At 40.4% G+C, this 14,221-nt stretch overlaps 1 protein-coding gene across 2 annotated transcripts; it reads left to right on the top strand.

Moving 5' to 3' along the window:
* Positions 1-745: 745 nt before the first annotated feature.
* Positions 746-13,717, top strand: PGPEP1L (pyroglutamyl-peptidase I-like). 2 transcript variants are annotated; one of them, XM_017736732.1, is made up of 6 exons: positions 746-827; positions 1,238-1,389; positions 4,018-4,070; positions 10,123-10,239; positions 10,691-10,920; positions 11,851-13,717. In XM_017736732.1, the coding sequence occupies exons 2-6, from the start codon at positions 1,356-1,358 to the stop codon at positions 12,038-12,040; spliced, it is 624 nt and encodes a 207-aa protein (XP_017592221.1). In that variant the 5' UTR covers positions 746-827; positions 1,238-1,355; the 3' UTR covers positions 12,041-13,717. The 2 variants fall into 2 exon arrangements, with proteins under 2 accessions (XP_017592221.1, XP_017592215.1); XM_017736726.1 differs by having other exon boundaries at positions 752-827; positions 1,234-1,389.
* Positions 13,718-14,221: the final 504 nt, after the last annotated feature.

The following is a 14,221-nucleotide window of genomic DNA, read 5'->3' as shown; positions in this document are numbered from 1 at the left end:
AGTACTGTAGGATTTTAAAAGTAATTCAGTGCTACCAGTGGCAGATTTCACCTTATTTAAAGCTGCAGAAAGCTCTGCTTCTTGTATTAGAAGCTCCTCAGCCCCCAGCAGCCAGCAAAAGTTAATTCTGCAAGTTGTGTTAGTCGGGGAAAGAAATGGATGGTGGAGTCAGAGTCTTTTAAATAAAGAGAATCCACACATTTTTTTTGTGTCTCAGCACAGGACTGTTTAAATGACAGACACAGGTCATAGCTCCAAACCTCATTCAGCCACCACCCAACCCAAGGGATTTCTTCAGAGATTTTTTTTCCCCCCTAAGGTCTCACAATTACGAGCTCTCCTGAGATAATATAGTGGCTTTCTATTCTTAGCTTATTTCTCCCCTCCCTCTCTCCTTCCCTCCCTCTCTCTCTCTCTCACACACACACATACACTTCCTACTCAAAACAAGACCCAGTGAAACCCTCTGCCCACATAGTTATAATTCCCAAGAGAACTTGCATATGCTTTTGTTTTGGGCAGTGACAATGTGCATATGTTTTGATTTCAGGCCCCCCCCACTGGCTCTCAGGCTCCACTTTAATGAAGACAGATCAGCTCTTAAACTCACCAGTTTCAGCAAGCTATAACCCAGCTTCTAGAGTTCCTCTGACCTTGCAAGTTGGAGTGAGATTTTCTAACATGTTGCCTGTTAAAGAATATTACTGAGTAAATGTTTTGGTTTAGCAAATACACACATTTTCCTATTGGTGTTTGGTTTTAAAAGTGTACAGTGCTTGGACTCTTTCATAACAAGCCGGAGATAAAGATCAAGAGTAGTAAATCAGGTAAGTGCTGTGAAGAGGAACAGCAAAGTTACCCCTGAGTTTAAGTTAGTAACAAAAAGTCCAAGAACAGTGGAAATGGACAGATAGGTTTTTGTAGTTGTCATTCCTCACCATTGAAGTGAATTCCAACTGCTAAAACCAGAATACCCACAGAAATATAATAAAACTGATTCAATGAATTTTCTGTTTACTTGCACATAAACAAGTGATGAAAAATATTGCTGGATATTTTGCAAGAAATTTCTTTAGGCTTTTCCTCTTCTTCCTAAATACTCCATGCCTGGGAAAGGAAAGAATTCAGGGCAGTCCCAGTCAGCCAGTCAGTCAGACTTCTATCTTTAATAGAGGCGTAATAATTTTTGCTTTAAAAGTTACATGAGTCACAAATCATCCCTGTCATGTGAAGCCAGACTCATCACAGTTGGAAGAAAAAAGGTGCTCCAAATGATGTTTGCCACAGATACCTGAATTATAATACTGTTTGGAACTGAAAGACAAGAAGATTCCACCTTCTGGAGCATAGATTTCATGGATTCAGATTCCAACACTGTGGTGGTGACCGGTAAGATTTTTATTTTATTCTTTGAGCCAGAGATGGTATGCACGCATGCTTGATCTTTGTCATAAACAATTTCCTGGAGGGAAAAACAGTAGCAAATGGTCATACTAACATTTCCAAATGGAAAATAACTTGCTTTGCCTTCCTAAGAAAAATCAGATGCATGTCAGAGGAAACAGACTGCAGTCTGCCCTTTTTACTGCCATCCAGTTTGGTTTGTTGTTCATTCTCTCCATGTTTTAATCTTTGTTGACATTCTCTCTGATCCAAACCACATAGCTCAAGGCAGCGTAGGCTACTATTAGATAAAGCTTACCCAAAAGAAGCTCTGAAGCAAGAAAACCAGGTTGCATCACAATGTCATACAGTCAGTGTCCAGAATTAGAGCAGCACATGGCAACTTTCAGGGGCTCAGTTTCATGGCAAGGTAAGGGAGTTTTAATCAGAAGATGCTGCCTCATCACTGCTAAACTAAACCATTCCATTTAAATATACCAAAGGAACATGCCTGAACATGCAGCACAAGGGACCAAATTTGGAGTTTCTCTTGCTGGCTCCAACTACTACAGCATCACAGAGGCAGAACCACCAGCTCAGAGAGTGCTGAGCTTTAAAAGGTTAAAGCTCCTAAGGAATGCAGCTGCTTGCTGTTCCTCTTGTTGCCACTGGCTCATCTAAGGGCAATCATCACACATATCTTGACATGTGAGTTGCTGGATAATTTTCCACTGCAGGTCATCTGAGGACATAGGAACGAGGGTGAAGCTACATCAAAGAGATTTGCATCTTGCTGTTTTCAATTAAACACTTTTTTTTTTTTTTTAAATAGCTGCAAGATGGGCAGAACTAGTCTGGCTTGTTCCAGACATAACTGCAGATGAGCTGGATGGGAGTGCAGGAGAGGGAGGGCATGAGGTATTTGCTAACCTCCTAAAAGGTCGACAGTCTGGTTCTCTCCTATGATATTTATGGCACATACCCTTGTTGGGAACACTTCTTAGCACCCTGTTAGTTTTTTCTCCCTTTAGATCACCATTTATGTCCAGAAATCTACTTGGTCAAAAAGTTTTAGACTAGTTAAGACACAAGTGCATCTTTAATCTACTCAGAGATTATCACAGCATGTCTCTGTCACATTTTCACCTGCTCAGAATATAAACCTGCTGGCAGGGAGCCCAGTTAATTATATGGTGCCCAATAACATTCAGCCAGTTACCTCTCCACATTGCTGCAGGTATTGCAGTAAAACTCTCATATATTTAGTCATTTTTCATAGAACAATTTATCCTAAGCAGTAGTTTCTTAGGGCCACCACTGACACACGTGTTTCATTGTGAGCTACCTAATAACTTCATTATAATTCTGCAGTTCTGCACACACAGGTACAGAAACTTGTACAACTACAGCTCCAAAATGGAGCAGGTGCCACCCTAATGTTGCTCTCAAAGCAGAGTGGGACTAATGGGGTTTTATGTTCCCTGTAAATGTGAAATGAGCACCATTTTCTTTCTTCCCTCCCCATAGTAGAAACTCAAATCTGGAGAAAACATTGTCAAAAATATTAGTACCATCGTGCTTTTCATAACATTAAAGAGAAAAGATGGAGCAGTTATGAAATAAGTATTAACAAATTAAGAAATTCTTAAAGTCTAGCGCTAATTAAGCTGTCACAAGCCTGCATTTAGGCTTAATTGTCTCCACATACAAGTAGCTTTCACTGTGCAAAATAGCAATCATATGCTGTCAAGTATTTATTTGTCCATTTAAGGATTTTAAATATTTAAGAGTTTTAGCATTAAAACCATTTCACAAACTCATTTTCCTGACACCCAGTATCTAGGACTTGGCAACAGTCTGGATTGAGAACAGTAATTGAGATTAATAAAGATAGTGGGAGTTCTCCATCAAACATTTTAATGACAAAATGCCCATCTGCTCAAAATTAGTTTTCTTTCCTTTTTATTTAAAAAAAAAAAAAATCTTTCACAAAAAAGGATGCATAAAATTGAATGTAATACTTCAGAGTCAAAGTGTTCTTTCCCCTTTTCTCCTCTCTTTTCCTGGGGGAAAAAGTGAAATAAGATTTTTCCCAGCATCACAAAAAAGCACACTTTCCCTGATAGAAAACTCTAAGTTTTCATTACTTGGGATTCAAATAAATTACAAATTAAATAAATATTGCTATTTCAAACATTTTCATTAAATATGCTTATCTTCATCTTCATGAGCTTTAACAATAAGAATGATACATTAACTGTGACCTGGGAGTATTTAAAACCATAACTTTTAATAGTGGTATTTCTATGGATGATGATCCTTCCCCAAAACCATCATTTACATGATCTGTCCTATTGGTTCCACTACATTTACCAGCTTTAGTTAAGGCTCTCTCATAAGAAAGCCTTGACATGAATGAAGATTGCAGGATTAGTTCTTCTATCAGTGAAGATACAAAATGAAAATACTATTCCCTTAAGTGTTATAAAGGCTAAATCCTATCTAAAAAACTCAACCTCCATAACCAAAAATAGGAAGATAAAGAACAAATACATGTGTGCAGACATATCAGCACCCAATCTGCAATAGCAGAGTAAGCACAGGTTAAAACCACCTTTCTTTCTTTCTTTTCAGGTTTTGGTCCCTTCAGACAATACCTGCTCAATTCTAGCTGGGAAGCAGTGAAGGTAAGCATTTTAAAAAAAAAGGAGGGAGGCTTTATTTTTTAGGGATCTCAACACAAACTGGTTTTAGGCTTTCCATTCCCTTAAATTGACTCATTAAACAGAATTTTACCCAGGGTGCCTTCTCTACAACTATTACATATGCCACAGGTTGTGTCTGTCTTCAGTAAACCAATCATCTCTCCCACCACAGTTCATTTTATCATATCTGTGTGAGGTGGTTTCCTTCTCACACACATGTAGCCTATTGGGTTCTCACTGCCTGCTTCAGGAACACAGAACCTAAACTGTGCCAGTTCTAAGTGTGAGTTCACATTTCGGCTTTGGCTTCCACTTTCAAATGACAGTGAAGTCTACAGTCACACTGAAAACAAGGTCATTCTGAGGTTTTTTCCCTCCACACACCTTGACTAGCAGTAACGAGTCTCAAATGCTGTCTGGAAAATTCCTGCTTGTTTCCTAAATCTGTGTATTAGAACAAAATTAGCTGGGGGATACAAAGACAAGGTTTGGATACCTGGCTCTCAGCATCAACTGATTCATTCTCCCTGTCATAGAAAATGGCCTTTCCTGGAGTCCAGTTACTCTCATAAGGTACCTATGAACAATGTTATTGTGAGAGGATCTTCCACATAAGTTTTTAGCAATCCCAAGGTAGAAAGAAGGTTACAGAATGAAATCTGAAACTAGTGGGGAAACAGTCAAAGTAGTAAAATTGAATTGGAGCGTTGGTCCAAAATGTGCAAGAAATGACAGATAATACTGGTAAAACAAACCAAAGGGACTGTGTTCTATTATGAAGACTGAAACAAGTCCATACATTTTTTAAATTCTTTTTGGACACTGAAATGAGAAAGGCAGCTATAGGAAAGTGTTAGTAATGATAGAAAGGTGATGGCCCTACAGGACTATAACCATAGTACAAATTTTGGTAACAGCTACTGAATATCTGTTTTGAAAACGAAGTGCACTCAAGCCAAGTAAAACAAGGAGCCGGTATGTTTTTCCAAAGACCAAAGCTACAGCAATTCCACCAACACATACATCTTTTCTATCCTAGCTTTGTAGGGTGAAGAATGCTGAGTGCAGCTTGGCGTTTGGTAGAATAAATCTATTGCCCCCTCCAAGTCATAAGGGATGTTATCCCTGTAGGCTAACAAGAAACAAAAATACTTCTGTGATACCTTTCCACACCCCAGTCATGACAGGAGACACATAAATTATCTTAACTCCAGCGTGACATGTGCCCTAAACCATAAATATTTGTCAGTTGACAGCGTTCTTGCTCATTATTTCCTGATTCCTATTGGTTCTAATTTTGGGTGCAAGATCATCCTCTTCTGACTGAAAAGAGAGCATGTTCTTTATCTGCAAGCAAAACAGCCTCAAGCGAGAATGCACCGATGGGATGAGTTTTCTGTAACAATGCCATGAGCTGGCTACGCCAGGGAGTTACATAACAAGGGCCACAGCATTCCATAACAAAACAGATGTCAGTCCTTGTGTATGGAGGAGAACAAATCCATTTCCCTCTGATGTGGCACCCTCTATGTGGAATTAATTTGTATTCTGACTGGGGATGCTGTTTTGGTTTCCTATTCCCTGGCAAAGGTGGTTAATTCAGGCAATTCAGAGAAATCTGCTGCAAATCTGGAAGTACTTTGAATTTTGATAGGCTTCTCCACACTAAATAGCAATCTCATAGTATTGTTCCATTGGCCTCATTCATAGGAGTAGCCCTATGATCTTTGGGAAGCTTATGCACATATATTAAAGATAGCAAAATTTAGTATTTACATCTGGAAGTAATCCTGTCTTGGCTTGGGGTATCTGTGTGGATCACTGGAGTGACATAAAACCCTCCTGCCAAAACCCTCTTTGCTGTGAACCACGCAAGTGTGCACTCAGATTCATCCTCGGAAACCTGCTGAGCAGCCAGAACAGACCTACTAAATATGACTGATCAGGCTTAATGCCTTTGTAGGATTACCCAGAACTATCCTCATTATTACCCCAAAATGAAGTAGGTGCTTATCAAAAGCCTGGATACCACAGCACCCTCAGTGATGATGTAATGCTGATATATGCAGTCTTAAAAGTTCACATCCCAGAAGGGTCCTCAAAAGCATCTGAAATCCTGTAAAAATACATTTAACAGTTCCAGTCTCCTAATTCCAAAGCATAGCCTCACTCTTCGTGCTTTTGAAATGGATCCTTTGCCAAAGAGCAAAGGCTGCCCTTCTGTGAGCAATACTTGCTCTTACGCACAACTGCTTCCTTAAAATCCCTGTTACCAGCTCCTCCACAAGATGTTGCTGATGGGATCAACTGTTCTCCTGAACCTCTCTTCTTGCTGTGGGAAGGATCAGAGATTGATCCAGTGAGCACACAGCCCATTCCAATAGCCACATCCCTTCTATGTTCTTACTGGACACTCAGGAAAATATTGTTTCTCTTAAAAATTAACTGTTTACTACTACTACTACCTTTTTGGTGAATAAGCCAATTTTCCTTGAAGCCCTCCTAAATCCAGTGATAAATCTTGGTAAAACTCTGCAAATCTCTATATCTGCTGGTTTAAAAAGAGTATTTGTCCTGAATTGCCTCTTTTATAATATGAAGATATAATTTTCCAACAACATGAGGAATACCCCATTGTTTTTGCATGGACCCAATTTCTCATCACAGCACAAGACTCTCACACAAGGCCTTCATCAGCATTGCATTCATCATCCATGGAATTTTTGCTTCTCAGCAGGTACTCCTCAAGTGTTCAGGGAAAAGGGGATCAAATGGATCTGAAAGTACAGGCAAACCTGTCAATTCAGGGTCATGGAGAAAAGCTTCAGAGCTCTTCCAGACACCATCACATGGCCTAACATGGTTGTCTAGCACTAGAAAGACAGCTTGTCTTTTAGAAACCTGTCTCACTAAGTTTTTCATGGTTCTCATAACTTCATTCACCTGAAATACCCTCTTAAAATATGCACGAAAGCTCTGCCAGCAACACTTTTAACTCTGGAAGTGCAGGACATTCTCACTAAAAGAAAACACCACCAGGTATTTACTCTGCATTTGCTGACAGATCACACTGAGTTAGCACAGTGTGTTAGTGCTGCAGCACCACATGGGACCTTCAGAATCCCAGATCCCCTGATTTATTTATTCCATACTACAGATTGATTGTCCCACCTAATAACCCTTGATCCAGCCGTGTTTCCGTGTCTCCTCCAGAAGGTCCTGTCTGCAGCTTGGCAGCAAAATAACCTATCAGGGCAGTCCACCATCAAGGTCAAAGTCCCCAGTTAATAGGGCACAAATATAAATTGAGTGACAACATTCATAGTAATTAAACTGTTAGTGCAAAGAACAGGTCACATTTCCAACTGCTTCTGGGAACTGTGTCTGCTATCAGGAGATGAGGATCAGATCTCCCAGTGCAGCTTTTTATCCTGCCACTGACCATGTGGTCTTTGGAAATCTGTCATTTAATCTGTCTCTCTCCCTCTCTGCTTTAGTTTCATCATCTGTGAAACTAAGACATTCCTATTTAGTGCTTTCATTTATGTTTTGGAACTTTCTTGAAAGCTTTAAGAAGGTATCTACAGGGTTAGAAAAAAACCAACCCAAAACAACAAAAAGCCTGAACCAAACACACAAACAAAACCCCACGAACCAGCCACACAAAACACCTTTGTTTGCAATGTACTTGCAGTCTGGCTGGGGCAACTGAAAACTTCTGGTTTCCTTTCTGCACCAACACAAGCAGTTCACAAAATTAACACACACAGCTGGCTTCCCAGCAACCCAAATCAGTGAGAACTCAGGCAAAATCAGTGATATTTTCTGGAGTTTTCTAGATGCTCAAGCTGTTTCCAACATGCAGTGAGATACCCAGCACCAACCTGAGCACAGTGCTGTGCAAATCACTTCTCTTTGGGCTGGAACACCAGTGGACCAGGACTATGACCAGAGCTCACCAACAGCTCAAGGTCAGCAGCTGATAATGCTGGATTTCTTCTCCTTTCTAGAAGAACTTCCTAAAAAAGAATCTTCATGTATTCTTTTGAACCACTTTTCCCACAAAACAGTCCTCCAAAACTTTTCTCCTCCTTTGAAATTTCCTTTCCTGTTTCAACTACAAAAGACAGGCACTTGTGTACTGAACCTACTCACCAGTGTGAGCTCTAGTTTCCAGGTGCAGTTACCCTTCTCTAACCATTTTCAGTCTCCCACCTTAAATGCAAAATTGGTTCTGGTTAAAGCTGAGACAAGGAACAACCTTTTTTATTTTGCTCCATGTTTACACAGCATCTGGTCTATCAGGGTGTAAGCCCATGGCTGGGAGTTTTAGACAACACAGTAATACACATTATTGACAACACACTGAAATTGCTTCAGACATAGAGAACCATCTTCCTTTGACACCAGTTCTCAGCCCTTTGCTATTGGCCAGCTTCAGTTTTGTCCTGCACAAAAGTATTTCTGTGTGTTTCAGCCATGACAACTGGTGACAACAGAATGTCTTGACCCAGAGAGCACGAGAGGAGAACAGCATTACAGCTGGCTTTGGGTCTCCATGTTCTGCACCAAAGTTAGGGGTAGTCAAGTCCTCTAAGCCTCACAGTTGAAAAGAAGGAATCTCATTAAATGTAAAAATTAAAAATGCTTTGGAAAAGAAAATGCTAATTGTGAACCAGCTGGGGTTTTCTTGTGTGGAGGCTCAGGCACAGTACAGCATTCTTCAGCGAGATGATGCAATGGGCTCTCAAAGACTGTCAGCGCCCACAGGAAAAAAGGCTGGCACTGTTCTCCAAATGTGTTTACTTCCCTGCAGGCATTGTTTCCTTGCTTGTGTCAAATAGTTTATTGAGCACAGCTAATCAATGCTTCCGCTGACAAGAAAATTGGAACAGTTTATATAGGAAGCGAGTGTTGAAGGGCAAATTTCCCAGAACTGTGGGCCTCATCCGCAGGGCTATCCTGAGTGAGAAATGAGAACCTGAGAAGACAATGACACTGAATACAGTTACAGGTTTCTTGGGCTAATCAGACACCTCCACATTTGCCTGCTCCCCCTAAAAAACTTCATGTGTACCATCCTTTGGTAGCAGCTTACTCAAATGGAACACAGATTTTCAACCACCGTTTTCCTCTTCTGGGACAAAGCTTTCCACCTCAGATGAATTCCTTCTGCATCCTGCCACTGCAGCTGCTTACCTTCTACTGAGGCCAATGCCTTGTTTGTTAGCCCTGTTCCACTGACAAAATCATTTCAAGTCACTTCCATGGGACATTTATTCTCCAGACCATCTTCCAACCACCTGGCCAACCTGCTACTTTGAAGGGTGCCTGTGTTCCATTCACCTCAATTCTGGGCATAATTGTTTTCTTAGGGAGAATTGGTCCTGTGTGGAAATTCAACTGTACATAATTGACAGAGAAGTAACATCTCAGTGACATTTCCTTTTACTAGAGAAACATTCTAGACCAAAAAATTAGATTAAACTCATTCTAAATGCGACTTCCTCATATTGACAGTGACCTTCAGCATAGGTTACCTGAACCTGGTCAAGCCAGCAGATCTCATGTCCCTGGAGTGAAAAAGTCATGCTTAACGTGAATTCTCATTGTTTTTGTCTCTTGGCAGTGCACTTTTTCTACCAGATCTTTCAGAGAAACAGCTCTCACCTACAGCAAATGCTTTCATGTGTGGAGCTTTTCTGAGAAACGCTGTCTCATGGTTCCCCAGGGACCAGTCCCTAAGCAATAACCCTCCCACCCACTGGAGACTGAGCATCTCTTTGGAAAACACAACAATGGCTCCACACGAACGGACATGACATTAGGAAACTGTTTAGTACATTTTAGTCTCTTCCAGTTAAAAGAGAGGGATCAACCACAAAACAAATTTCATTGCAGACCAATGTTCAGGAACCATGGGCTTAGGTGTAGCTCTTTCAGGTGTTTTCTCAGTTGAATCAGCCCAGTTTCTTTATCACAGTCAGAAATCCAATGCTCCTTCAAGTCCTCAGTAGCTTTTTTGTAAACACAGGAGCTGTCCAAGAGAGGCCTTGGTGAAAACATCAATCTCCAGATCATGCAGCTGCCAGTGGTTTACCAAAAAGCCAAGGAGCAAGTCTGCAAGATATGGACAACTCTTCAGCCACTGGTGGGTAATGACAATGTTACACAATTTCCTCCCCTCCCCTGAATACAATGAAAAAATCTAAGAGAGTATTGCAAAACATCAAACAACTCTGGAAAGTGACTATTGAAACTGTGATCAGGGTTCCAAGCTGAAATTTGGAGCACACACTAATTGGTATGCTGGTTTAACCCCATGCTATTTAAACAGCATAACTGATGCTGAACAAAGGCAAAGAAAAAATCTACCATAAACTGCAAAAAAGGTGCTGCAGCTCTGACTAGACACAACAAAAGCTACAGCCTAATTTGGTTCTCATTTATAATCCCTTATCGAAGTTTTCTTTAGACATGAGCAAGACTCTCCACCTTGAAGCCAGTAATTCACATAATGCTTGGCCCTTTTGCATCACATGTTTTTAAAAAACAGATCTCATTTTAAATTTCCTGTTACTCACTCTGGTGGGAAAAACCAGCTTACAGTTCACGTTGGGCTGGCTTCATCCGCCACAGCGCTCATCATCCTGGAGCAGTGTGGGAAGAACAAAGGCTACCAGGAGAGGGATGCTTGTGGTTTTCACCCAGAAGGTGCCTGCTGCGTGCTAGATGGCCCAGAAAAGATTGAATCTACAATTAATATGAAGACTCTCTGGAAAAACATCTCAGTGGAAGGGATTGATATCATCCTGTCCAGAGACGCGGGAAGGTAAAGATCGTGTATCAGGGGCTCACAGAAACAGCTCAATCCACTCATTTAACCTTGGGGAATCTTTGCCCTGACCTTCTGTCCAACCAAAATCACTCTGAAGCAAAGTCTTCAGAGGCACAAGTATGAGACTGGGATGAATTTAAATTTTATGTAAAGCAGCCGTCATGAAAAACTACAGCCAGTAAATATTTTTCCATAGATTTGTAAATTCCAAACAAAACAAGTTCCAACACAGCACACCCTATGATGAACAACCCCAGTAAACCTCAGCTATTAAGAGAGTCTGAAAGCAACACCGACTAGTAGCAGATCTTAATCTATTTTTCTCAACTGGGAGGGATACAAAATGTAAATACATACACAGGAGAACAGCAATTACAGGTACTGTTAGAACCAGGTCTGTGATTTCATTATGTGTTCCAGTAGAACTTGAAGCAATTTTCTACTATGCTAATCTTCACTGGAAAGGAAAACAAAATCGAGATTTTTATTTTATTTTAAATAAGAACCAGCTAGTCTTAGCCCTTAAATTCAGGATTTGCACCTGCATTTTAAGAGGTAGAATGATAAGAAAAAACCCCTTCAGACAGGGAGATTTTATGACTTAGGCATAAACTGTGTTACATGGCTGTAGTTTCCAGCAGGGTGTGTTACCCTTCCCACCCCACAAGAATGCCTGTCTTGTGATATTTTTTTTTATTTAAAGTTCTTTGTGGGTGGGTGTCTGAGAAACCAAACCATCAGATAAGCAACATTTGTTTCACAAACTTGGTTTATTTCAGCATTTCCTTTATTCACTAAGCAAATATGTTCTTAATAATTTCATAAACCAGATCTGGTTTGGCTACTTAGAATATTTAAATTTAATCAAAGTTTACTGAGCCCTTAATTTAGGTTTCTTGTTTTGTTTTGTTCTTAATATTGCAGGTACATCTGTGATTACACCTACTACACTTCTCTGTATAATGGCAATGGAAGAGCTGCTTTCATCCATGTCCCTCCATTATCTGAATCGGTAACAGCAGAATTTCTAGGAAAAGCATTACAGACCATTATCTTAGCAATGTTGGAACAGTGTGTGGAACAAAGAGAGATGGATCATGTAAGAAAAAAATAATGATTTCTTAGAATGTAATTCCTTACCTCTGAAATGAAACAGATCTAAAGATTATTAAAAACCCCCACACAAAGGATTTTATAGCCCATGTTATTTTCAGTGAAATTTCCTTGCAAAACCCAACCAACCGTTTGCATCTCTTAGAAGAGGCTTGAGGGAAAAAACCCAAATGATTGGCAGTTCATATTGCTAACAATAAAGTTGTTCAGATTTCAGAAAGTGTGAAACTGAATTGACAACATTTTACATGCTTAATTCTGGTTCTGTTGGTTAGGAAGACATTAATAAAGACTTGCTGACCCCAGATGGATGTTCACAGCTCTAAGGATTCAGCACAGAATGGATGTTAACAGAGATCCCCCTCAGCCCCTGTCTGAGTCCAGAGAGTTCAGCCCACAAAAAACATGGGTATGGGAGACACCAAAACACACCTGGGGATTCTGGTATGTGAAGTTTTACAATTCTCTTTTACTGGCCTGCTGTAGATGCCACTTTCCACATCAGCAATGGGCTCTGACCCAGAGTGACTTCAGAGTACAGAGAAAACTGGAATCCAGCAGGATCTATAATGCTCTTGGTAATGGGTTTCAACCCAAAACCACCACTTTCCCCAAGTTCTCAGTGCCTGTCCCAAGAAAACACCATAGCCCTTCCACAGAGCACAGCCCAAAGGCACATCCAACAGCTAACCTGTCCCAAGAGAGGCAATCCTGAAGCACTGCACTGTGGGAAGGGTCAGGGCATGTGATGGTAGCTACAGAATGGGAACCAAAGGAGATCCCACATTGTAAAACATGGGATCAGGCTCCTCCACATCCCAAACAGCACCATACAGAAGTGCTGGGTACCACAGAGGGTCACAGCACTGCCCTTTAGCACACAGAGAACGTCCACACTCTCTGTAATCCTGCTGCCAGAACACAAGGAGAAGATGAAATCAGTCAGAAGAACAGCACAGCAGCAGCTTAATCTGGACACCTGGGATTTCTTGAGGGAAACAAAAGCCTGTTCCTCAAGCACCATCAGTAAAAAGGACAAGAGACAAACACAACAGCACAGGCAGCTGATGGGGCTTTGGGCCACCATCGAGCCTTGCTTCAGTCAACACATTGAAGACAAAGTCTGAGGATCTGGCAACACCAAGATAAGGCTGATTTTCTTGCCTGTCTTTTCCAGTGTTACAGAAAGCTGATAACCAGGTGCTGTCTGGCTGAATGCCTCACATGGGGATTGCTGTGCAGGTAAATAAGTAACTAACAATGCTCACCTTATTCACAGGAACCGCTTTGTGCAAAACTGCTGAAATCTCAGCCAGAAAGGATCCAAAAGCTCGGTGTCTCTGGATGAAAATGCTTTTGATTTCAACCAAACAATGGCAGTACTGACCCCTTTTGAGAGCAGCTCAATTAAATGCAGCCAGAAAGGGCAGAGGAAAACCAGAGCAGCTTTACTCTGAGTTTTCTAACCTGTGCTTGCTTTGCATAAGGAGCAACAAAATCACAAACAGGCAAATGCATACAGAATTCTTTTATTTAACTTAAATCATGTAGTACTGAAACTACTAGAAAAAAGCAGAGTAAGAGAAACTAAAGGAGCCTTAGCTTCAGCCATTCAAAATAGACAAAGTTTCTTCTTTTCATAATGTAAAGAATCCCGAGTATATCGCAGTAACAGGAATAAATTCTTACAACAGAATATACAAAAACATTTTGAAATTTTTTAATCTACTGATTCATTTTAATATAAACACAGGAATTTCTTTAGGAATAATTTATACACAGCAAGTCTTTTTATGTAATAAATTGGCCATGTTATTGTTTAATTTTCTCTTAAAAAAATTTAAACAAGAAAAATTGGAAAATGTATTTGCAACTGCATCCATTCCTTAGCACTTTCTAGTTTTGCTTTTGTCCCAGAGGTAGACAAACTCTGGCCAATCCTTTCATCTCAAACCTCACTGGTTCAGAAAACAGAAGAAGTGAAAGGTGTCCCTGTCCATAGCAGAGGGGTTGGATCTTCAATATTCTTAAATAACAATAAATAGGGACCCTGCCTTGCTCATTTCAACAAAGCTTCCAATGGTACTCAACAGCTTTAGAGGCCGCATACAAACATTTAAAGAGATAAGAAATTTGCAAAGAGTTCTTTAATAGCAGTTACGAAAACCATCTTCCCTCTTTC

The sequence above is a fragment of the Corvus brachyrhynchos genome, unplaced genomic scaffold, assembly GCF_000691975.1.
Source record: "Corvus brachyrhynchos isolate BGI_N302 unplaced genomic scaffold, ASM69197v1 scaffold200, whole genome shotgun sequence".
Taxonomy (NCBI): Eukaryota; Metazoa; Chordata; class Aves; order Passeriformes; family Corvidae; genus Corvus; species Corvus brachyrhynchos.
This window is presented reverse-complemented; position numbering and strand designations above follow the sequence as displayed.

Excerpts from the sequence above, each read along its gene's own strand:
- PGPEP1L (XM_017736732.1), top strand. The coding sequence starts at position 1,356 with ATGGATTCAGATTCCAACACTGTGGTGGTGACCG. Across the intron at positions 1,390-4,017 it reads CAACACTGTGGTGGTGACCG|GTTTTGGTCCCTTCAGACAA; the intron begins GTAAGATTTTTA and ends CTTTCTTTTCAG. Across the intron at positions 4,071-10,122 it reads CTAGCTGGGAAGCAGTGAAG|GAGCTGTCCAAGAGAGGCCT; the intron begins GTAAGCATTTTA and ends TTGTAAACACAG.